The sequence below is a fragment of the Macaca mulatta genome, chromosome 19, assembly GCF_049350105.2.
Source record: "Macaca mulatta isolate MMU2019108-1 chromosome 19, T2T-MMU8v2.0, whole genome shotgun sequence".
NCBI lineage: Eukaryota > Metazoa > Chordata > Mammalia > Primates > Cercopithecidae > Macaca > Macaca mulatta.
This window is the reverse complement of record NC_133424.1, coordinates 61,450,245-61,474,458: the sequence shown is the minus strand read 5'-3', so window position 1 is coordinate 61,474,458 and position 24,214 is coordinate 61,450,245. Positions and strand designations below refer to the sequence as shown.

Below are 24,214 nucleotides of genomic sequence, written 5' to 3'. Positions count from 1 at the left end.
GCACGGTCACGGTGAGGACTGTGGCACAGGAATGCATCAAGTGGAGGAGGGTTGAGGCTTCAGTCCAGCATCTTTCTCGGGTCACGGCCTCCTCCTGGCTCCCAAGACAACTCCATAGGCAGAGGCAGGCCTTTCTACCCCCTACTCCTGTGCCTCCAACGCTGACTAGACCCTAGCACTCCATGGATGAGTCTCTGAGGTCACTTCACCGTGGTCTCTGCCTCATCCCTGGCGCTGGACCACTGAGGGGAGAGGGCTGGGACGCTCTGCTGAGCCACTCCTGTGCCTCCCTGGCCTTGTGCACCTCTCGCCCCCGGGGGGATTAGTGTCCAGGTTACCCCAGCATCCTACCACCTCCTGGTGGCCTTGCCGCCCCCACAACCCCGAAGTATAAAGCCAGGTACACGAGGCAGGGGACGCATCAAGGATGGAGATGCTCCAGGTAAGACTGCAGGGCCCCTGGGCACCTTCCACCTCCTTCCAGGCCATCACTGGCATGAGAAGGGGCAGACGCGTGTGAGCTGTGGAAGGAGGCCTCTTTCGGGAGGGGCGTGACCCCCAGTAAGCTTCAGGTGGGGCAATTCCTGAGGGTGGGTTTCTGAAATGTTGGGTATCTCAGGTCCTCTGGGCTGTGGGGTGGGCGCTGAAAGGCAGGTGTCTGGGCGGTGGGTCCTGACTAGGAGATGCCGGGAAGGGTCTCTGGGTCGTTGCATGTGGTGTACCCCGGGGAATGGGAGGGCCAGGGCACGGGGCTGCGGTCTCAGACTGGGCTGAAGCAGTGTCCTTGTCCCAGGGGCTGCTGCTGTGGCTGCTGCTGAGCATGGGCGGGGCACGGGCATCCAGGGAGCCGCTGCGGCCACTGTGCCGCCCCATCAATGCCACCCTGGCTGCCGAGAAGGAGGCCTGCCCCGTGTGCATCACCGTCAACACCAGCATCTGTGCCGGCTACTGCCCCACCATGGTGAGCTGCCCCAGGCCAGAGACAGGTGCTGCCACCTCAGGGCCGGGTCACAGAGGCAGCGGGGGAGGAAGGGCGGTCTGCCTGTCTGGTCAGGGGCTGGGGAATGGGGTGTGGGAGGCGGGAACAGAGGGCTTCCTGGACTCCTGAGTCTGGGACCTTTGGAGGCAGCTTGGGAGGTCAGCGGAGGCGCTGGCCCCAGGCACATGCTCACTCCCCTATCCACACATCCTCCAGATGCGGGTGCTGCAGGCGGCCCTGCTGCCCCTGCCCCAGGTGGTGTGCACCTACCGCGAGGTGCGCTTCGACTCCATCCAGCTCCCTGGCTGCCTGCCTGGCGTGGACCCCGTGGTCTCCTTCCCTGTGGCTCTCAGCTGTCGTTGTGGACCCTGCCACCGCAGCACCTCTGACTGCGGGGGTCCCAAGGACCACCCTTTGACTTGTGACCACCCCCAACTCCCAGGCCTCCTCTTCCTCTAAAGACCCTCCCCCCAGCCCTCCAAGTCCATCCTGACTCCTGGAGCCAGCAGACACCCCGTTCCTCCCGCAATAAAGGCTTCTCAGTGCGCACTCTGGAGGTGTCTTTCTGTGGGCTCAGGGCAACCACACACAGAGTGGGTGCAGCTTCAAACCATTTTATACAAAGTCACAGTGTCAGAACTCTGGTAGAAAACAGGGTGGGGACAGGGGATGACATCCAGCTCAGGAGGTGTCCATGGTCTCACCTTCTGTGGGGAGAAGGAAGGCCACATGGTCAGTGTGGCCCAGGGGGCAGGGCCTGAGCCTTCTAGGCCGAGCTCCCTCTTCCTCCCCGAGGTTGGCTCTGGCAGTGCAGGTGCAGGGTAGGGATTCTTACTGAGTTCATTGAAGAGGAAGGCGTCCTGGTACTCCTTCATGTACTGCGTGGAGCGGGACTCGTCCAGGAAGAGTGAGTAGACCCGCTTGATGTCATCCACCTGCACTTCTGTACCCTGGAGGGGGAGGGCGGGTCCTGAGTTGGGCCCCTCTCCGTGAGGCTCACGGCACAGACCCCAGCATATGTCACCTCCATGCTCTAGGCAGCAGAGGGTGGCATGTGAGGGGAGGGCATTCTGGCCAGATCGCCTGGGTTCAAAACCTGCCTGGCCATCTCCTGGTTGTGGGCCCAGCCTCTTCATTCCTCAGTTTCTTTATCTGTAAGGTGGACCTAACAGCATCTACTTACAGTCAACAGAGATTTACTGAGCACCTACTGTAGGCCAGGCGGGGAGATACAGAAGACAACTTGAGGGATGAAAATTCCCTGCCTCTGAAAATGTACATCCTAGGTTGAAATTGGAACCCTGGCAGCCCCTGAAGTAGTGCGTCACTCACTGCCGCCATCTGGCCCTGCTGGCTAATTCGGCAGGCTGACCTTGCGTTTCCGGCACACCAGGCTTGCAGCCGTGATGAGCTGGATGGCGTAGCGCAGTGACGTCTCCAGCCCGATGCGGGTCAGCACCGTGTAGGCGTCCTCACTCATCTCCACATCTTCCTCCTCGCACCTGCAAGCAGTGGGGGACGGGGGTGGCTCAGCCAGGGCCCAGCCTCTGACTGCAGCAGAAGTGGCCACAGCAACCCTCTGGTCCTTCCCCACTGGGAATATGTGGCGCCTGCATCTTAGAACCATAGAATGCTGAGGCTAGAAGAGCCACGGAGACAGGGGCTGGGCTGGATCTAAAACCTAGGCCTCCTGACCACGCCCAGGGCGCTGGCCCCCACACCGGTCACGGGTACCTCGCCTCCCTTTCCCACCATGGCTCCTGCTCCCGGATCGGCGGCCACTGTCTGGGTGCCAGATCAGCCCTCTCTCTTGCAGGCCCAGCCACCATGCCAGTCCGCCAGACCTCAGTGTCGGCATTTGTCAAACAGGGTAGACCCCAGCCCCGCCTCCCAGGCGCACGGTCTGGTCCTGCCCGCACCGGATGCGGAGGATCTGCTTCGTGTCTTTCTCGCTGTAGGGGGTGGTGGAGACGATAAGCAGCCGGTCCAGCAGGTCTATGGGGATGCCGTGGGGGCTCTGGTAGCTGGTGCCCCGGATTCTGAGGAAGAGGCAGAAAGAGGGGGCTGTCAGGGGGATGTTCCCTTTTCATTCCCTTTGCTGGAAACACTCCCACCTCCCATCACCACCCACTCAGTGGGCCCAACACCACTTAACCTTTAGCTCGTGTCTCCTGTCACATGATGACATCACCCCCTGATGACGCAGCCTTCCACAACTGTCAGTCCCCCAAGGACACCTTTCCGCAGAGCTGGGCTGCTTTAAGCTAGCTCTCTGCCTCGAGGATTACTGGATCAAGGTCCCACTCCCGTGCTCGACATGAAGCTTCACAAAGGAGGGGACAGAACCTGTCTTGTTCCCTGTTGCAGCGGGGCCCGCCCAGGGCTGGTACCAGGGTATACAGTCAGTTCCCCTTATTCACCGCAGTGAGGTTCTAGAGAGTCACCGTGAACACTCCAATTAGCCGATCCTGAGCCACTGCTCCTAGTGGAATACAGGGTTAGGCTCTCTTGAGCCTTTACTCACAGTATTTTCGTCAATCAATATATATATAATCTGGGTCTATGTGTGTTTTCATTTGTGTGTTTCTGTTATTTTTTTTTTTTTTTTTTTTTTTTGAGACGGAGTCTCGCTCTGTCGCCCAGGCTGGAGTGCAGTGGCCGGATCTCAGCTCACTGCAAGCTCCGCCTCCCGGGTTCACGCCATTCTCCTGCCTCAGCCTCCCGAGTAGCTGGGACTACAGGCGCCCACCACCTCGCCCGGCTAGTTTTTGTATTTTTTTAGTAGAGACGGGGTTTCACCGTATTAGCCAGGATGGTCTCGATCTCCCGACCTCGTGATCCGCCCATCTCGGCCTCCCAAAGTGCTGGGATTACAGGCTTCAGCCACCGCGCCCGGCCTCTGTTATGTTTTTTAAGACGGAGTCTCGCTCTGTTGTGAGGCTGGAGTGCAGTGGCATGACCTCGGCTCACTGCAACCTCCGCCTCCCGAGTTCAACCGATCCTCCTGCCTCAGCCTCCCAAGTAGCTGGGTCTACAGGCGCACGTCACTATGCCCAGCTAATTTTTTCTATTTTTAATAGACACGGGGTTTCATCATGTTGGCTGGGATGGTCTCGTCGTTCTCTTGACCTCGTGATCTGCCCACCTCAGCCTCCCAAAGTGTTGGGATTACAGGAGTGAGCTACTGCACTTGGCCTCATTTATGTGTGTTTCTATTTTCATGTGTTTATGTAATATCACTGTTTATTCTCTAACATGGAGCTCATGTCAACAGCATTCTAACTTGGGCTCAGCGAAGCGTCTGTAGCACGGTATTTCCTCCGTCCGGCATCACAGCCTCCTTGCACTCAGAATACCAGACAGCACTTCAGCACTGTACACAGGGGACATTGCAAATGGCAATATCACCAACAAATGGCCCCAAAAAGTTTTTTTTTTTAAAAAGGCACAAAAATGTGACAATACTTTGGGAGGCTGAGGCAGGCGGATTGCTTGAGCCCAGGAGTTGTAGGCCAGCCTGGGCAACATGGCAAAACCCCATCTCTACAAAAAAATACAAAAGTAAAAAATAAAAAATGAAAAATAAAAAAATAAAATTAGGCCGGACGCAGTGGCTCACCCCTGTAATTCCAACACTTTGGGAGGCCAAGGTGGGCAGATCACGAGGTCAGGAGCTCGAGACCAGCCTGGCCAATATGGTGAAACCCCGTCTCTACTAAAACTACCAAAATTAGCCAGGCATGGTGGGGGGTGTCTGCAATCCCAGCTACTCGGGAGACTGAGGCAGGAGAACTGCTTGAACCCGGGAGGCAGAGCTTGCAGTGAGCCAAGATCGTGCCACTGCACTCCAGCCTGGCAAGAGAGCTAGACTCCGCCTCAAAACAAAAACAAAAATTAGCTAGGCATAGTGGTGCACGCCCATGGTCCCAGCTGATGAGGAGGCTGAGGCCAGAGGATTGATTGAGCCCCAGGGGTGGTGTGTGTGTGTGTGTATGTGTGTGTGGCAGGCACTGAGGCTGCAGTGAGCCATGATCATGCCTCTATACTCCAGCCTGGGCAACAGAGCAAGACCCTGTCTCAAAAAACGAAAGTGAAAACGTAGCACTAAATAGAATACAACAAGGACACTTATTTACAGCATGAGCTAAAGGAAGCAGCCAGTGTTGCCTCATTCACACTCAGCTAGGAAAGTGGGTGTCAGGTGACTCGAATTTGTGGTCAAAAGCAGGGCAGATATTTACTTGCGGATTACAAATAAATCTTAGCAAGCAAGGAGATTCTCAGATACAGAGTCTACAAACAACCAGGGCTGCTGGTAGCTGCTGCCTCCCACAGGAGGTGCCCCTGGGCAGTCCCCAGGCCCTGACCTGCGGTTTCTGTGAAAACACCATCAGCGCTGGGGGTCTCTTCCAGTGTCCAGCCACCGAGAGACCAAATTCGGGCTCTGCCACTTTCTAGACTTGTGACCTGGGCAAGTCACTGGGCCTCACTGTCCTGCCCTGTAAAATGGCACTGAGGTGATATCTACCTTCTGAGCTTCTTCTGCAGATCCAAGGAGTTAAAAGAGCCAACAGAGCCAGGCACAGCGGCCCACCATCCTCTGTAGGATGCCTGCTTCATCCCTTTTGTGGTGCCCACCCCAACCACCCAGTTTCAGCTGGGCCCACAGCTGCAGTCCCCAGCCTTCTTTGCCACCAGGTACGGCCCTGAGCCTGAGCAGCACCGGGCAATGGGATGTGGGTACAAGGGTGGGGTGCAGCCTGTGGATCACAGCCTATGGGAGCTGCCTGCCCTCCACATCCCCCTGCTTCCTGCGGGCCAAAATGTGGCGAGGTGGAGAAGACAGCCAGCAGGCATGGTGGCGGGTGCCCATAATCCCAGCTACATAGGGTGCTGGCAACACCTGGGAGACGAGGTTCCCAGGCTTCAGCACAGCACAGTACCCTCTGTGTCACAGGAATCTGTCCCCGGCATCCTCAGACCAAACACAACACTAAGAGTTCCCCACGCACACGGTGCTGGCAACACCTGGGAGACGAGGTCCCCAGGCTTCAGCAGAGCATGGTACCCTCTGTGTCATGGGAATCTGTCCCTGGCATCCTCAGGCCAAACACAACAGTAAGAGTTCTGTGAATGAAGTTGTTGGGTCGAAGTGACTGAACAGTCGTAGTTTATGTCGTGTCTAACAGATGTCACTGTGCTTCCCTCAAGATTAGAGAACATCCCACAGCACTCCTGTGAGTTTCCTGCAGCGCCCTGGGGCGCTTCGCACGCAGTTTGAAAACTGCAGCCTTGGGGGCCAAAGGAGTAGCAAGACAGAAAGGCAGCAAGAACAGTCTCTGGGCTTCCTCGGGGAGCAGAGCTGCCTCCCACCCGCCTTTTGTAAGGGAAGAGCGCACACCGCAGTCACGGGTCCCTCCCTGATCAGGTGTCAACACAGGCTCCCTGTGGACCCTCTGACCACATCCACTGCCCGGAGCATCCCGTTTTCCCCAGAGGCCCCTGCAGCTGGCTCACCGCGTGATGCCACGGTTGGTGGCCATGATCAGGACGGGCGCCATGTCACTCTCCAGGGCCCGGTTGAGGAAGGAAAAGCTCTCGATGTCCAGCATGTGGACCTCATCAATGAACAGCACCTGGGATTGGGGTGTGTGTGAGAGTCACCACCCACGTCCCTGCTTCCCCAGCCCACTCCCACCCCGCCACCTGCCCCGGCCATGTCCCAGGTCCTCACTCCAGGGATGATCTCCGCCTTGCCCTCCTCGCGCCACTCTGCCACCTTGGCATTGATCTGCTCGCGGACTTCTGACTTGATCTCCCCTGTGTCACCTATGTGAGGCACAGGTTGCATCAGGGAAGTCAGAGAGGAGGTGGGTTCCAGGGCCAGAGTGTGACTAAGACAGAGGAGGATGATGCAGGGGTGGAGGAAGGGGAGCAAAGCAAGGAGGGAGGAGGAGACTGAAACATCCCCAGAAAGGATGAACAGAGGCAGAGAACACAGGATGGGGAGAGGGCAGGGCGACACCCCCATCACAGCACCAGCGGTGGGGGGACGAAGCAGACTTGCAGGTGGAGAACAGAGGCAGCCATGGGCCAGAGTTACAGGAAAGGGTGTGGAGCAAGTGGGCCACACTCGGAGCTCAGGAACAGAGGGAGCCCGAAGGAGGCTGCCAGGCCTGGGGCAGGGCAGGGCAGGAGGGGCCTCACCTGAGAAGAGCGCCAGGAAGCCCTGGGTGCGGGAGTTGATGACATCGATCTCGTGCAGGGACACGGTGTGCACCACCTCCTTGCGTTTCTGGAGCTCCCCATCCGGGCACTGCACAAACTTGGTCTATGGGGCAGGGGTGGGAGAAGAAGGGAGGAGACAGGGCAGGGAAGGCCATGAAGGGGGACCCTAAAGGCCTCTGTCTGGGGGAGATTGGAGCTCCAGGAAATGGAGCTGGGAGGCTAAATGGAGTCATCCGGAAACCCCAGGGCCAGGAGGTAGTCAGGACTAGGGGTGTTCCAGAGAGCTAAGGGTCATGGGGGCTCCTGGAGGACCTCAGAAGCCACAGGCCACACGTGGTGATGTGAAGCTACAGTGCCAGGCTGAGGGACCCAGCTGTCCTAGGGTTACAGGGAAGACCCAGGAGTACCAGGACAAAAAGTCAGGGTGACAGGAAGATCCGGGCCCCATGGGTCACGGGGGTGACGGAGGAGATGAAGACACCGCAGTGCTGGGGGCGAGGGGATCGCAGGAGTCCCGGCCGCACCTGGGAGCCCATAGCGTCGTAGTCACGGGCGCGTGTGAAGGAGCGGCCCAGCTTCGAGATCTTGCCCGTCGCCTTGTCGATGGTGATCACGTCCCTACAGGGGGTGGGGGGTGGGGTAAGGAAAGGAAGGGGCCCAAGCTCGCCCATTCCCCTGGCTGCCTGGCATGGCCCGACTGCTCACCCAGCCTGGACCTTGTCCTTGGTCAGGGACTCAATCATCTTGGTGCCCAGGTCGTAGATGGTCTCCATCTCTGTGGTCTTGAGGGTCAGTTTGCCCACCTTGGAGCCCTGAGAGTGGGGACAAGCCAGGGAAGGGGATCAGAGAGGGCCCTGATGTTGCCCCAGTGCCCCCAGTGTTGATAAGCTTCTGGCTGTACTCTGGCCTCTGCTTATACAGCTTCAAAATGGGCACGACACAAGGAAGCTCTTCAGGGAACAGATATGGTGTGCTCACCAGTCTGACGTGGTGATGGCTCCGCGGGTGAACATGTATGTCCCAATCGACCATACTGGACACTTGGAATGTGTGCAGCTTTTTGTATGTCAAATAAAACTCAATAAAGCTTTTTTTTTTTTTTTTTTTTTTTGAGATGGTGTCTTGCTGTCACCCAGGCTGTAGTGCAGTGGTGCAATCTCGGCTCACTCCAACCTCCACCTCCCAGGTTCAAGCAGTTCTCCTGCCTCAGCCTCCCAAGTAGCTGGGATTACAGATGTGTGCCACCATGTCCAGCTAATTGTTTTGTATTTTTATTATTTTTAATGTTTTTTGAGACAGAGTTTCACTCTTGTTGCCCAGGTTGGAGTGTGATGGCGCGATCTCGGCTCACTGCAACCTCTGCCTCCTGGATTCAAGCAATTCTCCTGCCTTAGCCTCCTGAGTAGCTGGGATTACAGGCGCCCACCACCATGCCCAGCTAATTTTTTGTATTTTTAGTAGAGACAAGGTTTCACTATGTTGGTCAGGCTGGTCTTGAACTACTGACCTCAGGTGATCCGCTTGCCTCAGCCTCCAAAGTGCTAGGATTACAGGCGTGAGCCACCGCGCCTGGCCATTTTGTATTTTTAGTAGAGAAGGGGTTTCACCATGTTGGCCAGGCTGGTTTTGAACTCCTGACCTCAAGTGATCCGCGCACCTCAGCCTCCCAAAGTGCTGGGATTATAGGTGTGAGCCACGACACCCGGCCAAAACTCAATAAAACTCTTAATCAAAATAGTAAACAAAAAACATGCCTAAAAAATAAAGTCTATTGGCCGGGTGCAGTGGCTCACACCTGTAATCCCAGCACTTTGGAAGGCCGAGGCGGGTGGATCACGAGGTCAGGAGATTAAGACCAGCCTGGCTAACATGGTGAAACCCCGTCTCTACTAAAAAAACCAAAAAATTAGCCAGGCATGGTGGCGGGCACCTGTAGTCCGTCCAGCTACTCGGGAGGCTGAGGCGGGAGAGTGGCATGAACCCAGGAGGCAGAGCTTGCAGTGAGCCGAGATCACGCCACTGCACTCCAGCCTGGGCAACGAGATGCTGTCTCAAAATAAATAAATAATAAAGTCTATTATAAACAACATAGGCCCAAAGTCCTGCAAAATTGCCAAAGGTCACACTTTGACATTCCTATTTTATACCCAAATAAAAGCTGTTTTTGTTGATCACAAAATCAGAAAACACAGCTATGCAAAAAGGAGAAAACAGAAATTGAAAAAAAAAAAGAAAAGAAAAAGGCCAGGTACGGTGGCTCACGCCTGTAATCCCAGCACTTTGGGCTCTAGTCTGCAGCTAGAACATTCCATGGGATTCTGACCTCCGTGCACACCTGACACCTACTGTCTCCAACCCTGGCGCTGGAGGTGGCCTCAGCAGGGTACGGACTCACACAGACTCACCGTTCCTGTTGCCGGTCGATCAATCTGGATCTCCACCACCTCCCCTTCGATGATCTCCGTCTCCTCCCTAGCCAGAGAGCAGATCTGAGGAGACAGCCTGACACCCGCGCCCTCGGGAATCACAACTTTCCCCGAGCTCCGGAACAAAGGACAAGCCGCCCGGGGCGTGGAGTTGCTCCCAGGCTCTGGGGACTGGCACCCGCCTCGGGTCGCCTGCTTACTTGATGCGAACGCCGATGGACCGCCGGAAGGCCTGCGTTAGCGCCTCAGTCTTGCTCATCTCCAGGGAGAAGATTTCACTGCCGGCGATGGCTGTGAATGGTGTGTCAGGACCCAGGGCCTGCGCCATGCCTGGGGAGGAGGCAGTCCGGGTAGGTGAAGCCGCTCTGGCCCTAGGTCCCCGACACCTGCTCTGTGGCAAACTAGCTCTTCTCCCACCCCAGGAAAGAGGGTTCAGTGCCATCCTACATGTAAGGACTGGGCTCTGACCTGAGCAGAGCCCTGGGGAGGGGGAACTGGAGAGAGGGGTTTAGCCACGAGGCAGACAGTGAACGAGAAGCCAGGGAGGGCAGGTTGCTCTGGCAGGCCTGGCTTAGAATCCCACATTGCCCAGAGTGTACACCCTAGAACCTCGCCACACCTCAGTCTCCCAGCCTCTATGAGCTGTTTAGCCTCAGAGCTGGGCGATGGGGAGCAGGGACGAAGGCCAAGGGGCTGCCACAATAGTTACAAGTGATGAAGGCAGATTGCCTGGGTTCTGATCCCAGATCCACCACTTAGTGCAGTCGGCACCGTGTGATCTGGACGGCTCCCCGAGTCTGTTTCCCCCTCGGTCTGATGGGGCTGATAACAGAATAGGTGCCGGCATGGCATGACACCCTGCCTAGGAGCAACTATGGGCAGGCAGGCAGGCAGGCAGGCAGGCACTGGTGCTCAGCGGTAACATGGTTGCACAGCCTGAAACCGGCACAGGGCAGGGCGCTCGACCGCCTGTGGCCTGGGGTGGCTGGCAGGAAGCAAGGCTGTCTCCAGCAATGGCTCTGAGCGCCAGACCTTTCCCTCCAGCTTCCTGGCCACAAGGTTTGGCCCAATGTGGGGCATGCCCTTACAGACAGGCTGTTGCCACACCCTCCTGCCCAGTGTCAAGTGGCACCTCTTCTTGGTCCCCTTTGCGGATGCACAATGGCCCTCAGCACAGAACTCAGCAAGTATCTGCTGAGGACTGAGTGGACGAGCATGACCCATGCCACCTGGGGACACCAGGGGTCCTCTCTGCCTCCTTCACTAGACTAAGGAGCGTCCCCCTCAGGGCGAGGCCAGCCTCACCCCAGTGCTGCCCAGCACAGGGTTTGGTCTGCAGGAGGCTTTGCCTGGGAGACACAAGAAGAGGAAAGGCGAGGCCAGGCACGGTCACAACATGCCTAAAAAATAAAGTCTACAGGCTCACGCCTGTAATTCCAACACTTTGGGAGGCCGAGGCAGGCAGGGGAAACACCTGAGGTCAGGAGTTCAGGACCAGCCTGGCCAACAGGGTGAAATCCCATTTCTACTAAAAATACAAAAATTAGTTGGGCGTGGTGGCACACATCTGTAATCCCAGCTGCTTGGAAGGCTGAGGCAGGAGGATCACTTGAACCCGGGAGGCAGAGGTTGCAATGAGCGAAGATCACACCACTGCACTCTAGCCTGAGCAACGGAGTGAAACTCTTGTCTCAAAAAAAAAAAAAAAAAAAAAAGGAAGAGGAAAGGAGAAAGGATGGAGGGAAGGAAGGCACTGTGTGTGCCACATTCTGGGCCTGGACATGCTGTCCCCAGTGTCTGCCCAGGAGCCTCCTGGCCATCCTACTAGGCTTAGCTCAGGTATCCACTTCTTTGGAAGCCTCTACCGACAAATGCCACCACATGCCCCGTTTTCCTACTAAGGTCAGGCGCCTCCTCTGTCACATGCTACCTCCGCTGTAACACATGTCACCTTGGAAGGGATCGTGTCCATGACCACCTCCTCCAGACCAGGAGCTCTTTGAAGTCAGGCCTTGGTCTAACTCATCTATGGGTCCCCAGTGTCCAGTGCAAGGCCTGGCACCCCAACAGGCATTGCTTTATCTTCACTGAAGACCTGGCTGTTACTCAGATTCTCCCTGCCTGGCCCCATCCTCAGCACAGAGGTGGGAGTGAGTGGGAAGAGCATTGGGTTAGGAAAAGCTTCAGTGAGGCAGAGATGCTGAAGTAGGGTTTTGAAGGATAAATAGGAGTTCAACAAGGAAGAAGAAGAACAGCTGGGAGTGAAAAAATCATAAATCACTAGTGGACTGCAACAGAGATGCTGGGTGACTCCTCAATACCCACCTTCCCCTTCCTCTTTAGTTCCAGAACCCTCATTTTCTTTCCTATTTTCTTTTTTAAAATTTCTTATTTTTACAACCTGTTGTCCAACAGAAGAATCCTCGTTTTCTTAAGGCAAAAATGGTCCAAATTATGAAATTTAAACAAACATCTAATGTCCCAGCCTCCCCAGAAGCAGAGTGTGATCATATGATTAAATTCTAGTCAATGAGATATAAGCAGAAGCATGGAGGATTTCCAAGATGACTGCTTAAAGGAAGCCAACCGGAGGGGTTCACCCTCATGCTAACTCTTTTCTTCCTGCTGCCTGGATTATGAATGCGAAGGCTGGAGCTCCGGCAGCCCTCTTGGAACACGACGTCCTCTTGACACTGGAACCAAGTGCAGAGGATGATGAGGCAGGAAGACGGAAGACTTCCTGGCACTACTTAATAAGCCCCAAATGGCCTACCTCTAGATTCTTCCACGGCCGAGAACGAATTGTGAGTGTTTAAGCCACTGCCACTTTGGGTCACCTGTTAAATGCAGCTGATCCTGACCCTGACTCACACAGGAGGAGTTATTTACCAGGGACCAGGAGAGTTCCTGCCCTGGGAGGTTTCTTACCCATGGCGATGGCCGTCTTCCCTGTGCCTGGCTGGCCAGCAATGAGGACTGCCCGCCCAGCAATCTTCCCTTCCCGGATCATCTCCAGCACCACTCCAGCTGCCCGCCGTGCCGCCAGCTGACCCACCATGCCCTGCGAAGCCTGTGGGTGGGAGGCAGCACATGAGGTGATTTCCTACGGGGCTACCACTGCATTTCTTTTTGTTTGTTTTTGTTTTTTGTTTGTTTGTTTGAGACGGAATCTCGCTCTGTCGCCCAGGCTGGAGTGCAGTGGCTGGATCTCAGCTCACTGCAAGCTCCGCCACCCAGGTTTACACCATTCTCCTGCCTTAGCCTCCCGAGTAGCTGGGACTACAGGCGCCCACCACCTCGCCCGGCTAGTTTTTTGTATTTTTTAGTAGAGAGAGGGTTTCACCATGTTAGCCAGGATGGTCTCGATCTCCTGACCTCGTGATCCACCCGTCTCGGCCTCCCAAAGTGCTGGGATTACAGGCTTGAGCCACCGCGCCCGGCCCTACCACTACATTTCCACCACATCCTGGCTAGTGAGATGGAAGCAGACATTACTAGCGGGACTTCTGGGAAAAGCCAAAAAAGCTTTCTCCACTTTTTTTTTTGGAGACAAGATCTCACTGTGTCACCCAGGCTGAAGTACAGTGGTACGATCACGGCTCACTGTAGCCTTGACTTCTAGGGATCAAGAGATCCTTCCACCTCAGCCTCTTGAGTAGCTGGGACCACAAATGTGCACCACCATGTCCAGCTAATTTTTAAAATTTTTTGTAGAGACGGGCTCTCACTATGTTACCCAGGCTGGCCTCAAGCTCTTAGGCTCAAGCAATCTTCCCACCTCAGCCTCCCAAAGCATTGGGATTACAAGCATGAGCCATTGCACCCAGCCTAATTTTTTTTTTAAGGTGGCAAAGCAATTGCTACCCAATTCCAATTCTTTTTTTTTTTTTTTTAGATGTCACCCAGGCTGGAGTGCAGTGGCACAATCTCAGCTCACTGCAACCTCCACCTCCCAGGTTCAAGCAATTCTCCTGCCTCAGCCTCTTGAGTAGCTGGGATTACAGGCATGCACCACCATGTCCGGCTAATTTTTGTGTTTTTTGTAGAGACGGGGTTTCACCATGTTGGCCAGGCTGGTCTTGAACTCTGACCTCAGGTGATCCACCCACCTGGACCTCCCAAAGTGCTGAGATTACAGGCACGAGCCACCACACCCGGCCTAACCAATTCTTTAGTACCAAGAAAATCCACGTGTGGCTGAAGTTTATGGATATGTAGCCAAAGGTCCAGAAGACCGTAACATAGTCCCCACACTCCCCAGGGCCCTGGGTACCCACCACCCAAGACCTTCATGGAGAGGCCCTCACACCCCAGCCTCCTCTGCTCTACCTGCCGGGGCTCCAAAGCATCGTCCAGCCCCAGTCCTCGAATGTGGGAGTGGGCACCTATATGAAGGGAAAGAAAAAGGCTCAGTTACTAGCCAGCTTGCTGCACGTGTGGCCTGACCTCTCAGCCCTGGTTTCCTTCTTTGTCAAAGGGGTGGGTGGGAGTAGGGAGTAGGGGGTTGGGGGAATGAAGGGGCACAGGGGAAGGATATCCCAAATTGGCACCTCCCTAGCAAGATGGCTAAAGGTGGTAAATGCTCAATGAACTGGAGCTGCTCTGAGGATGCATCCTAGTTAAACGAAAGTCACTGAGACCTGATTAAGCACATAATCATACCAAGAACTAACCATAAGGGCTAATGATCACAATTACTTCGTGTTTATGGCTTACACAGCACCCACATGTTCTCAGTTTATTCCATATAACTGCAAAAAAAGAGCCCTGGCCGGCGCTGGGGGTGGTGGCTCACGCCTGTAATCCCAGCACTTTGGGAGGCCAAGGCAGGCAGATCACTGGAGGTCAGGAGTTCAAGACCAGCCTGGCCAACATGGTGAAACTCCGTCTCTCTTAAAAATACAAAAATTAGCCAGGCGTGGTGGCAGATGACTATAATCCCAGCTTCTCAGAAGGCTGAGGCAGGGGAATTGCTTGAACCTGGGAGGCAGAGGTTGCAGTGAGCCGAGATTGTGCCACTGCACTCCAGCCTGGGCGACAGAGCAAGACTTGTTTCAATAAAACAAAATAAAATGAAACAAGAGTCCTGGCTGCTATAACCCTGAAAGCACTTCTGGGTATCAAAATGGCAAGAGTCCCAGGACCTATTGATATGAATGGGGAGGGAGCTCAGAGAGGTTAGGTCCCAAGCCCCAGCCACACAGCCAGCGAGAGGGGAAGATGGGATTCCAATGCTTTACATTAGATGAGGGTTAAGCAAACCTCAGCCTGCAGGTCAGCCACCTGTTTTTGCAAATAAAATTTTACTGGAGCTGGGCGTGGTGGCTCATGCCTATCATTCCAGCACTTTGGGAGGCAGAGGCAAGCAGATCACCTGAGGTCAGGAGTTTGAGACTAGCCTGGTCAACATGGTGAAACTCCATCTCTACTAAAAAATGCAAAAATTAGCCTGGCATGGTGGCATGCACCTGTAGTCTCAGGTACTTGGGAGGCTGAGGCACTAGAGTCGCTTAAACCTGGGAGGTGGAGGTTGTAGTGAGCTAAGATCGCCCCACTGCACTCCAGCCCGGGCAACACAGTGAGACTCCATCTCAAAAACAAAACAAAACAAAACAAAACAAAAAAAAGCCAACCAAAAAATCTTTGTATTGGAACACTGCCATGCCATTTCATTTATATACTGTCTGGGGCTGCCTTCGCACTGCAAGAGGAGAGTTGAGTAGTTTCAACAAGGAAAGATTTACCATCTGACACTTTAAGGAAGATTTGCTGACACCAGTGCTTGACTATGAGCACCCCAAGGGTGGCTCCTGGGTGCAGCTAGTCTCTACTGGGTCCTCAGCTCCCAGGCAGTGCTTGGCTATTCTTTTCTTTTTTTTTAATTTAAAAAAAATTTTTTTTTTTTTTTTTTTTTTTTGAGACGGAGTCTCGGCCGGGCACGGTGGCTCAAGCCTGTAATCCCAGCACTTTGGGAGGCCGAGACGGGCGGATCACGAGGTCAGGAGATCGAGAGACGATCCCGGCTAACACGGTGAAACCCCGTCTCTACTAAAAAATACAAAAAAACTAGCCGGGCGAGGTGGCGGGTGCCTGTAGTCCCAGCTACTCGGGAGGCTGAGGCAGGAGAATGGCGTAAACCCGGGAGGCGGAGCTTGCAGTGAGCTGAGATCCGGCCACTGCACTCCAGCCTGGGTGACAGAGCAAGACTCCATCTCAAAAAAAAAAAAAAAAAAAAAAAAAGAGACGGAGTCTCGCTCTGTCGCCCAGGCTGGAGTGCAGTGGCCGGATCTCAGCTCACTGCAAGCTCTGCCTCCCGGGTTTACGTCATTCTCCTGCCTCAGCCTCCAGAGTAGCTGGGACTACAGGCGCCCGCCACCTCACCCGGCTAGTTTTTTGTATTTTTTAGTAGAGACGGGGTTTCACCGTGTTAGCCAGGATGGTCTCGATCTCCTGACCTCGCGATCCGCCCGTCTCGGCCTCCCAAAGTGCTGGGATTACAGGCTTGAGCCACTGCACCCGGCCAATTTTTAAAATTTTTTATTGTTTTTTTCTGAGAGAGGGTCTCACTTTGTCACCCAGGCTGCAGTGCGGTGGTGCAGTCACATCTCACAACAGCCTGAACCTCCTTGGTTCAAGCAGTTCTCGCAAGTAGCTGGGACTCAGGCATGCACCACCACCGTCAGCTAATTTTTTAATTTTATTTTATTTTATTTTTAGAGACAGGGTCACGTGACTATGTGAGTCAGGCTGGTCTTAAACTCCTGATTCAAGCAGTCCTCCTGCCTCCGCCTCTAAAAGTGTTGGGATTACAGGCATGACCCATCGTGCCCGGCCATACTTGGCACTTTTTGTTTGTTTTTGAGATGGAGTCTCACTTTGTCACCTAAGCTGGAGTGCAGTGGCACGGTATTGGCTCACTGCAACCTCTGCCTCCCAGGTTCAAGCCATCCTCCCTAGTAGCTGGGATTACAGGCATGCACTACCATACCTGGCTAAGTTTTGTATTTTTAGTAGAGACGGGGTTTCACCATGTTGGCCAGGCTGGTCTCAAACTCCTGACTTCAGGTGATCCATCTGCCTTGGCCTCCCAAAGTGCTGGGATTACAGGTGTGAGCCACCACACTCAGCCTCAGCACTTTTATTTATTTATTTAGAGACAGAGTTTCACTCTTGTCACCCAGGCTGGAATGCAATGGCATGATCTTGGCTCACTGCAACCTCCGCCTCCCAGTTCAAGGGATTCTCCTGCCTCAGCCTCTGAGCAGCTGGGATTACAGGTGCCACCACCACGCCCAGCACATGTTCATAGTTTTAATAGAGACGAGGTTTCACCATGTTGGCTAGGCTGGTCTCAAACTCCTGACCTCAGGTGATCCACTGGTCTCGGCCTCCCAAAGTGCTGGAATTACAGGCGTGAGCCACTGTGCTCAGCACCCTGGCACTTTTAATAGATGAAACAGTGTTGGCGCACAGCCCCGAAGTGTTTTCTGTCAACTACTTTATTGAATCTTACATTAACTGATGAGGTGAATGATCTTGCAGACTAGGAAACTGAGGCACAGAGAGGAACTAGTCCCTGGCCACATGGTGGAAAAGTGGCAGAGCTAAGCTTCAGGAATCCAGCACTGGGCTTCTAAAACCCATGTTCACAGCCAGGAGCCCTTACTGCCTTTCTGGGAGGCCCTGGATGAGTGAGTCTGCTGCATGAATGGGAGGCCCTGGATGAGTGAGTCTGCTGCATGAATGAATGCGGTCTCTCCCCTGCCGGTAAAGCTCTTTGTGAGAGCGCACCCTGCTGGCCTCACTGCGCCTCAACTTCCTGCTCTGTGAGCCGGGGCCAGTGATTCCGCTGTTCTGAAAATTCAGTTCCGTCAGCTAACAGTTGTAATATGCACCTCATGGGGTTACTGCAAGGGTTCCACAGGACGCAAACTCATGCATTCAATGGTTATCTCTTGATCATCTGCTCTGTCAGGTCCTGTGCTAGGGACACAGCTAGGAACGAGACAGACCCGGTGTCTGCCCTCAGGGAACTCACCCCACAGTGTGTACTGGGTATACGAGGCCAAACCCAGTAAAGCACCCAGTAAATATCTATGACCTCCAGGCAAATACCCCCGGGAACCCCACCAGGATAGCCAAGCTAGCAGCCTGGTCCCCACTGCATCATCTGACCCACCTCTGGAACTGAGGCTCCTCCTCTCCCAGTAGACAGAGGGAGTGGGGGAACAGTAGTGGGGGGCAGTTGGTGTGCAGGCCACCTCCCTCTCCATCTTAGGGGTCCTCAATAGGTTTGCTCAATCAGGGCATATGGCAGGCAGGGCTTAGCTCCTATTCCTGACCCAACTCACTCACCGATTCGCTCAATCCTTGTCACATCACGGATCTCCGGGACTTTGGTTGTGGCTGTCTGGGGGTGCAAGAAGATGTGTCAGAGGACTAGTGTGGTCCCAGCTTTCACCAACCGCTCCTCTGTCCCTCCCATGAGATGGTCCTTTCCACTCCTTCCCCTCACAGGTAGGCGACGGGTCAGGCGCCAGTCACCCCCACCCCTCTTGCCTGTTACAGCCTAATGGCTGCTTGGTGGAGCCCCAGGAAGACAAGGACTGTCTGTCTCATCCACAGCTCGGTCCTCAGGGTCCAGCACGTATTTGGTTATTTGGTGAAAGAATTAAGTCCTCCCTGTTTCTTTCTTTCTTTTTTTTTTTTTTTTTTTTTTTTGAGACAAAGTCTCACTCTGTCACCCAGGCTGGAGTGCAGTGGCCCAATCTCGGCTCACTGCAACCTCCGTCTCCTGGGTTCAAGCAGTTCTCTGCCTCAGGCTCCTGAGTAGCTGGGATTACAGGTGCATGTCAACACACCTGGCTAGTTTTTGTATTTTTAGTAGAGGTGGGTTTTTGCCATGTTGGCCAGGCTGGTCTCAAACTCCTGGCCTAAAGTGATATGCCAGCCTTGGCTTCCCAGAGGGCTGGGATTACGGGCATGAGCCACTATGCCTGTCCAAGTCCTCCCTATTTCTTTATTTTATTTTATTTTTTGAGATGGAGTCTGCTCTGTCACCCAGGTTGGAGTGCAGTGGCCCAATCTCAGCTCACTGCAACCTCCACCTCCTGGGTTTAAGCGATTCTCCTGCCTCAGCCTCCTGAGTAGCTGGGACTACCGGTGCACACCACCACACCTGGCTAATTTTTCTTGTATTTTTAATAGAGATGGGGTTTCGCCATGTTGGCCAGGCTGGTCTCGAACTCCTGACCTCAAGTGATCTGCCCGCCACGTCCTCCCAAAGTGCTGGGATTACAGGTGTGAACCACCGTGCCCTGACAAGTCCTCCCCATTTCTAATAACTGTGAGCTCCATAAGGACAGACACCAATGAGGAGCAGGCATGAAGCTGGACATGGTCTGGCCCCGGCTAATTTCCCAGCATCCCTTGTACCAGGCGGCCCCAGTTCTCAACCACCAGGCCTGGCACATGCTGGCCCGAGTCCAGACTGCTCTCCCTGCTTTCTCACTGAATTAGATCAAGTGCTGCCCCCTAGGGGAGGCCCTTTCTGACCACCACTCCTGCCACGCTAGTTCTAGGACCTCTAGACATTCAGACAGTTGAAAGTCTGAATCTCCCTGTGTGATCTCACATTCCTAAGGGAGATGGATGGATCAGCATTCTCAGCTCCAGTGGACATGCGTCCCATGAAGGGCACAGCATGTGTCTCTCTTGTTCACCTCAGGACTCAATGTCTGTGGTTTGCATAAGTGATACTCTAAAGTGTTGAGCTCATTCAACAAGAATATACTGAGGCCTCCCATGTTGACAGTTCTCCAAAGAGAGAAGCCAGCTACCACGCCTTCTCACATGGGGGAGGGAGGTGAGTAAACACCACCTGGGACAATTCAGGAGCCCTGCTGGAGGTCCACACAAAACATGGACACGAGTATTCACAGCAGCACTATTCACAACAGCCAAAAGGTAGAAACAACCCACATGTCCATCAGCTGATGAATGGCGAACTAAAACGTGGTCTATTTGTGCAACGGAATATTATTCAGTCATAAAAAGGAATGGAGTTCTTTTTTTTTTTTTTTTTTTGAGACAGAGTCTCACTCTATCACCCAGGCTGGAGTGCAATGGCACAATCTTGGCTCACTACCAACTCCGCTTCCTAGGTTCAAGCGATTCTCCTGCCTCAGCCTCCCGAGTAGCTGGGATTACAGGCGCCTGCCACCACGTCTGGCTAATTTTTTTGTTGTTGTTGTATTTTTTAGTAGAGATGGGGTTTCACCATGTTGGCCAGGCTGGTCTTGATCTCCTGACTTCAGGTGATCCACCAGCCTTGGCGCCCCAACATGTTGGGATTACATGTGTGAGCCACCACTCCTGGCCAGGAATGGAGTTCTAATACATGCTACAACGTGGATGAACTTTGAAAATGTTATGCTGACTGAAAGATGCCACACACGAAAGACATGTATTGTATGTGGCTATATGAAGTAGCCACAATAGGCAAAACCATATACAGAGAAAGACTAGTGGCTGCCTAGAACTGAAGACGGGAGGTATGGGAGGATTAGCCGTGACAGGTAAGTAGCATGGCGTTTCTTTTTGGGGTGATGACAATGTTCTAAAATTGACTGTGGAAATGGCTGCACAACTGTGAATATGCTAGAAAACACTGAGCTGTATACTTTAAATGGGTGAATTATGTAGTATGTGAATTCTATCTCAATAAAGCTATTAAGAAAAAAAACAAACAGGCTGGGCATAGTGGCTCCCACCTGTAATACCAGCACTTTGGAAGGCTGAGGCAGGCAAATCACTTGAGGTTCAGGGGTTCAAGACCAGCCTGGCCAACATGGTGAAACCCTGTCTCTACCAAAAATACAAAAATTAGGCCAGGCGCGGTGGCTCACACCTGTAATCCCAGCACTTTGGGAGGTCAAGGCAGGTGGATCACTTGAGGTCAGGAGTTCGAGACCAGTCTGGGCAATATGGTGAAACCCAGTCTACACTAAAAATACAAAAAATTAGCCAGGCGTGGTAGCGGATGCCTGTAATCCCAGCTATTTGGGAGGCTGAGGCAGGAGAATTGCTTGAACCCAGGAGGCGGAGGTTGTAGTGAGCACAGATCGTACCGCTACACTCCAGACTGGGCAACAGAGCAAGACCCTATCACTAACACACACGTGCACACACACACACAGATACAAAAATTAGCTGGGCGTGGTGCACCTGTAGTCCCAGCTACTCAGGAGGCTGAGGCAGGAGGATCATTTGAACCTGGGAGGCAGAGGCTGCAGGGAGCCAAGATCACACCACTGCACTACGCCTGCGAGACAGAGTGAGACTCTGTCTTGAAAAAAAGCAAAACAAAAAAACAATCCTGGATGCTGGATCTTTGCGTGTCTGTTACATTATTTTCTGACACTTCGGAATAGTTCATAATCTCTTTCTTTCTTTCTTTTTTTTTTTTTTTTTTTTTGAGACGGAGTCTCGCTCTGTCGCCCAGGCTGGAGTGCAGTGGCCGGATCTCAGCTCACTGCAAGCTCCGCCTCCCAGGTTTACGCTATTCTCCTGCCTCAGCCTCCCGAGAAATAGTTCATAATTTCTAATAAGGAAAAGGAAGCCTAAGAAGCCAGTACGCTAACCTAGGCCACCTATCCCCAACTCTCCTTCCTTCCCACAGGTTTGTGTGGGGTTTCTTTTTGTTTTTGTTTTTGTTTTTTTTGAGACAAGATCACATTCTGTCACCCAGGCTGGACTCAAGCTGTGGCCTCCACCTCCCAGGCTCAAGGAATCCTCCCACCTCAGCCTCCCAAGTAGTTAGGACTACAGGTGAGTCCCACCACACTTGGCTAATTTTCTTTTTTCTTTCTTTCTTTTTTTTTTTTTTTTTTTTGAGACAGAGGCTCACTTTGTCACCCAGGCTGGGTCGACCCAGTGGCACGATCTTGGCTCACTGCAACCTTTGCCTCTCGGGTTCAAGCAATTCTCCTGCCTCAGCCTCCAGAGTAGCTAGGACTACAGGCATGTGCCACCACGCCCGGCTAATTTTTTTTTGTATTTTTAGTAGAGATGGGGTTTCACCATATTGGCCAGGCTGCTCTCGAACTCCCGACCTCGTGACCTGCCTGCCTCAGCCTCCCAAAGTGCTAAGATTACAGGTGTGAGCCACCACACCCGGCCTAATTTTCTTATTTTTTTTTTTTGTAGAGACAGGGTTTCACTATGTTGCCAAGACTTGTCTTAAATTCCTGGGCTCAAGCAATCCTTCTATCTCGGCCTCCCAAAGTGTGGGATTACAGGCGTGAGCCACTGTGCCCAGCCCACAGATCTTTCTCTTCTTCTTCCACTGGAGAGGACATGCAGTTATCTAGCCCAGAGGAAGCCTCCTCCCTCTGGAGCCAATCGTTTAGACTTTCTGGCCATCAATGGTCACAAGCTTTCCCTGTCACTGTGTGAACCTTCCCACCTACTGTCTCCTATAGAAAGCTGGAACCCAGGAACACAGGACATTACCCCCAGACTACAACCAGAAGACTAAGCATCCCCACCCCACAAAAAAGACATGAATCCAGGAATCCCAAATTTAGCTCTGTCAACATAAACAGGCCCCTTACCAAGGACTGTCTCCTACAAAGACTTTCTCTTTCACCGTAAGTCTCTCCAAAACCTTGCTGCCCACTGGCCCCAGGAAAACCAAGATCATTTCAAAACTCAGTACCCACCATCCCCTCATACTTCCAATACTTTCTCCACGGAAGTTCTGGTCATAGCCTTCCTCTTCTACTTCCCTATCCACCTCCTCCTCCTCCTTGCCCTGGTGACAGCAACAGACTCAAATCTCACCCTCAGCTACCAGCAACTTTCTCTCCCTCCCTTCTTCCATCTTGACTGGGCTCATCATGGAAACTGAGGCACCTGGAAGCCCAGCCCAGTCCCTAAGTTCAAGTCACATCACCTTTTTCTTTTTTTTGGAGACAGAGTCTCACTTTGTCGCCCAGGCTGGAGTGCAGTGGCACCATCTGGGTTCACTGCAAGCTCCGCCTCCTGGGTTCACGCCATTCTCCTGCCTCAGCCTCCCAAGTAGCTGGGACTACAGGCGTCCGCCACCACGCCTGGCTAATTTTTTGTATTTTTAGCAGACACAGGGTTTCACCGTGTTAGCCAGGATGGTCTCGATCTCCTGACCTAGTGATCCGCCCGCCTGGGCCTCCCAAAGTGCTGGGATTACAGGCTTGAGCCACCGCGCCCAGCCAAAATCACTTCTTTATTCAGGTATTTCTTGAGCAGGTGCCAGGCCGTTTCCTAGCCTCTACTTCATTCATGTGCATTCATTCATTCAAACATTCAAGTGATAATTCATTGAGCATTTACACCGAGACATAGCCCGTGCGAAATACTGGAAATATGAAAATGGCCAAAACGGTCGCATGACAAGATACCGATTTCTGGGTCCCTAATCTTTTAGTCCTCTCCAAGAAGACTCTTGTTCCTCGACAATTTCTTCCCACTAAAGATTCACTAGGTGCCCTCGCGCTCTCAGACACACAGAACAGGTACCCGCCTGTGCTTCCAGCTTGGAACTCAAGTGCCATTAGCACCACTAACAATCCAAGGCTCCCAAATGGCTCGAAGCGCAAGGTCCTACAATATTCCTCATCACACTGGCGCCAAGGACTGCGGAACCGGCCGTTGCGCCAAGAGGATTTTGAAAGTTGGAGTTCCTATAGCATGATGGGGCAGACCTGAGATTCCGGGATCCCAGGCCCTTCTTTATTTCACTCCCTCAGACCCAGGAGCCCTGGTACCCAGCTCCCTCCTTCCCTCAGATCCAGAAAGTCCATCCCCCATGTCCCCTTGTCCCCCAGATCTGGGAGGCTGAGCTTCCTCCTCCTTCAGACCCAGGAGTCTGGACCCCCAGATCCCTCCTCCCTCAGACCCAGGAGTGAGGGCCTCCAGCATCCCCCTCTCTCAAACTCGAGACTGCGATGCGAGCTCGCTCCTCACCATCCATGCACCCACACTTACCACGGTTGCCATGATGCTCACCAACCGCCAGTGTCCTAGCGGAAACGGAAACGCGCGAGGAGCGAGATGTTCTGGCTCCTCTAGGCTAGCTGGTTCTCCAAAGATCTCGATGGTTCCTCATAAATATGTAAATCTTGTGGGGGCGTGACGGGACTTTAGGTCCCGCCCCCCGACAGGGGCTGCGCTGGAAGACGGGTGTCCGGAACTCCTGGGTCCATTCCCGATGCCTCCTGGCTCCTCCTCCTTTTGCTCAGCCCCACCACCGCCCCGCTCAGGCTGATTGCAAAATTCTTAGCTGTTCTTTGAGTAACCACACGTCCTCCACGCTCCTTTCCTCTTTATCCCACCCTCCTCCCCCCCCCACCACTTTGAGGCCTCCAGCTTCAGATTGACAGAGCTGAAGGCCAATCGTTTCCGTAGAGCGCAGCGGCAAGCTCCGCCCCCTGGAGCTCTCAGGGCCGAGGCGGGGCCGGGACACAGCGACTCCAACCCGTTCCACCAATGAGGACACGCGGAAATCCCCGCCCCCGGGCGTGAGCCAATGGAGCTGGCTGCG

At 53.7% G+C, this 24,214-nt stretch overlaps 2 protein-coding genes and 1 long non-coding RNA gene across 13 annotated transcripts in view; 2 read left to right on the top strand and 1 right to left on the bottom strand.

Moving 5' to 3' along the window:
• RUVBL2 (RuvB like AAA ATPase 2) overlaps positions 1-24,214 on the bottom strand; it is a 72,482-nt gene that overhangs the window by 26,651 nt on the left and 21,617 nt on the right. For 2 of the 10 annotated variants that reach the window (XM_077975664.1, XM_077975665.1), the window contains exons 3-16: positions 17,989-18,043; positions 13,963-14,018; positions 12,562-12,703; positions 9,834-9,963; positions 9,613-9,679; positions 7,913-8,019; positions 7,732-7,825; positions 7,187-7,310; positions 6,714-6,808; positions 6,497-6,615; positions 2,899-3,018; positions 2,352-2,481; positions 1,815-1,929; positions 1,578-1,686 (exon numbers count right to left, since the gene is read on the bottom strand). In XM_077975664.1, the coding sequence (XP_077831790.1) occupies positions 1,661-1,686; positions 1,815-1,929; positions 2,352-2,481; positions 2,899-3,018; positions 6,497-6,615; positions 6,714-6,808; positions 7,187-7,310; positions 7,732-7,825; positions 7,913-8,019; positions 9,613-9,679; positions 9,834-9,963; positions 12,562-12,691 (1,257 nt within the window). In that variant the 5' untranslated portion in view covers positions 12,692-12,703; positions 13,963-14,018; positions 17,989-18,043 and the 3' untranslated portion in view covers positions 1,578-1,660. Of the gene's footprint in view, positions 1-1,577; positions 1,687-1,814; positions 1,930-2,351; positions 2,508-2,879; positions 3,019-6,496; positions 6,616-6,713; positions 6,809-7,186; positions 7,311-7,731; positions 7,826-7,912; positions 8,020-9,594; positions 9,680-9,833; positions 9,964-12,561; positions 12,704-13,962; positions 14,019-17,988; positions 18,044-23,658; positions 24,137-24,214 lie in introns of those variants that run through there. The other 8 variants (XM_077975667.1, XM_077975668.1, XM_077975666.1 and 5 more) reach the window with 7 other exon arrangements.
• Positions 419-1,528, top strand: LHB (luteinizing hormone subunit beta). Of its 2 annotated transcripts, NM_001365016.2 has the most exon segments (3): positions 419-442; positions 794-961; positions 1,196-1,528. In NM_001365016.2, coding segments are annotated over 3 exon segments (426 nt in total). In that variant the 5' UTR covers positions 419-427; the 3' UTR covers positions 1,439-1,528.
• LOC144337215 (uncharacterized) lies at positions 21,484-23,695 on the top strand. Its single transcript, XR_013410015.1, has 2 exons — positions 21,484-21,847; positions 22,906-23,695. It is a non-coding gene; the product is annotated as an uncharacterized LOC144337215 (long non-coding RNA).

Coding starts and splice junctions, on each gene's coding strand:
- LHB (XM_077975670.1), top strand. CDS start 731: ATGGGAGGGCCAGGGCACGGGGCTGCGGTCTCAGACTGGGCTGAAGCA. Junction 962..1,195: donor CCGGCTACTGCCCCACCATG/GTGAGCTGCCCC, acceptor CACATCCTCCAG/ATGCGGGTGCTGCAGGCGGC.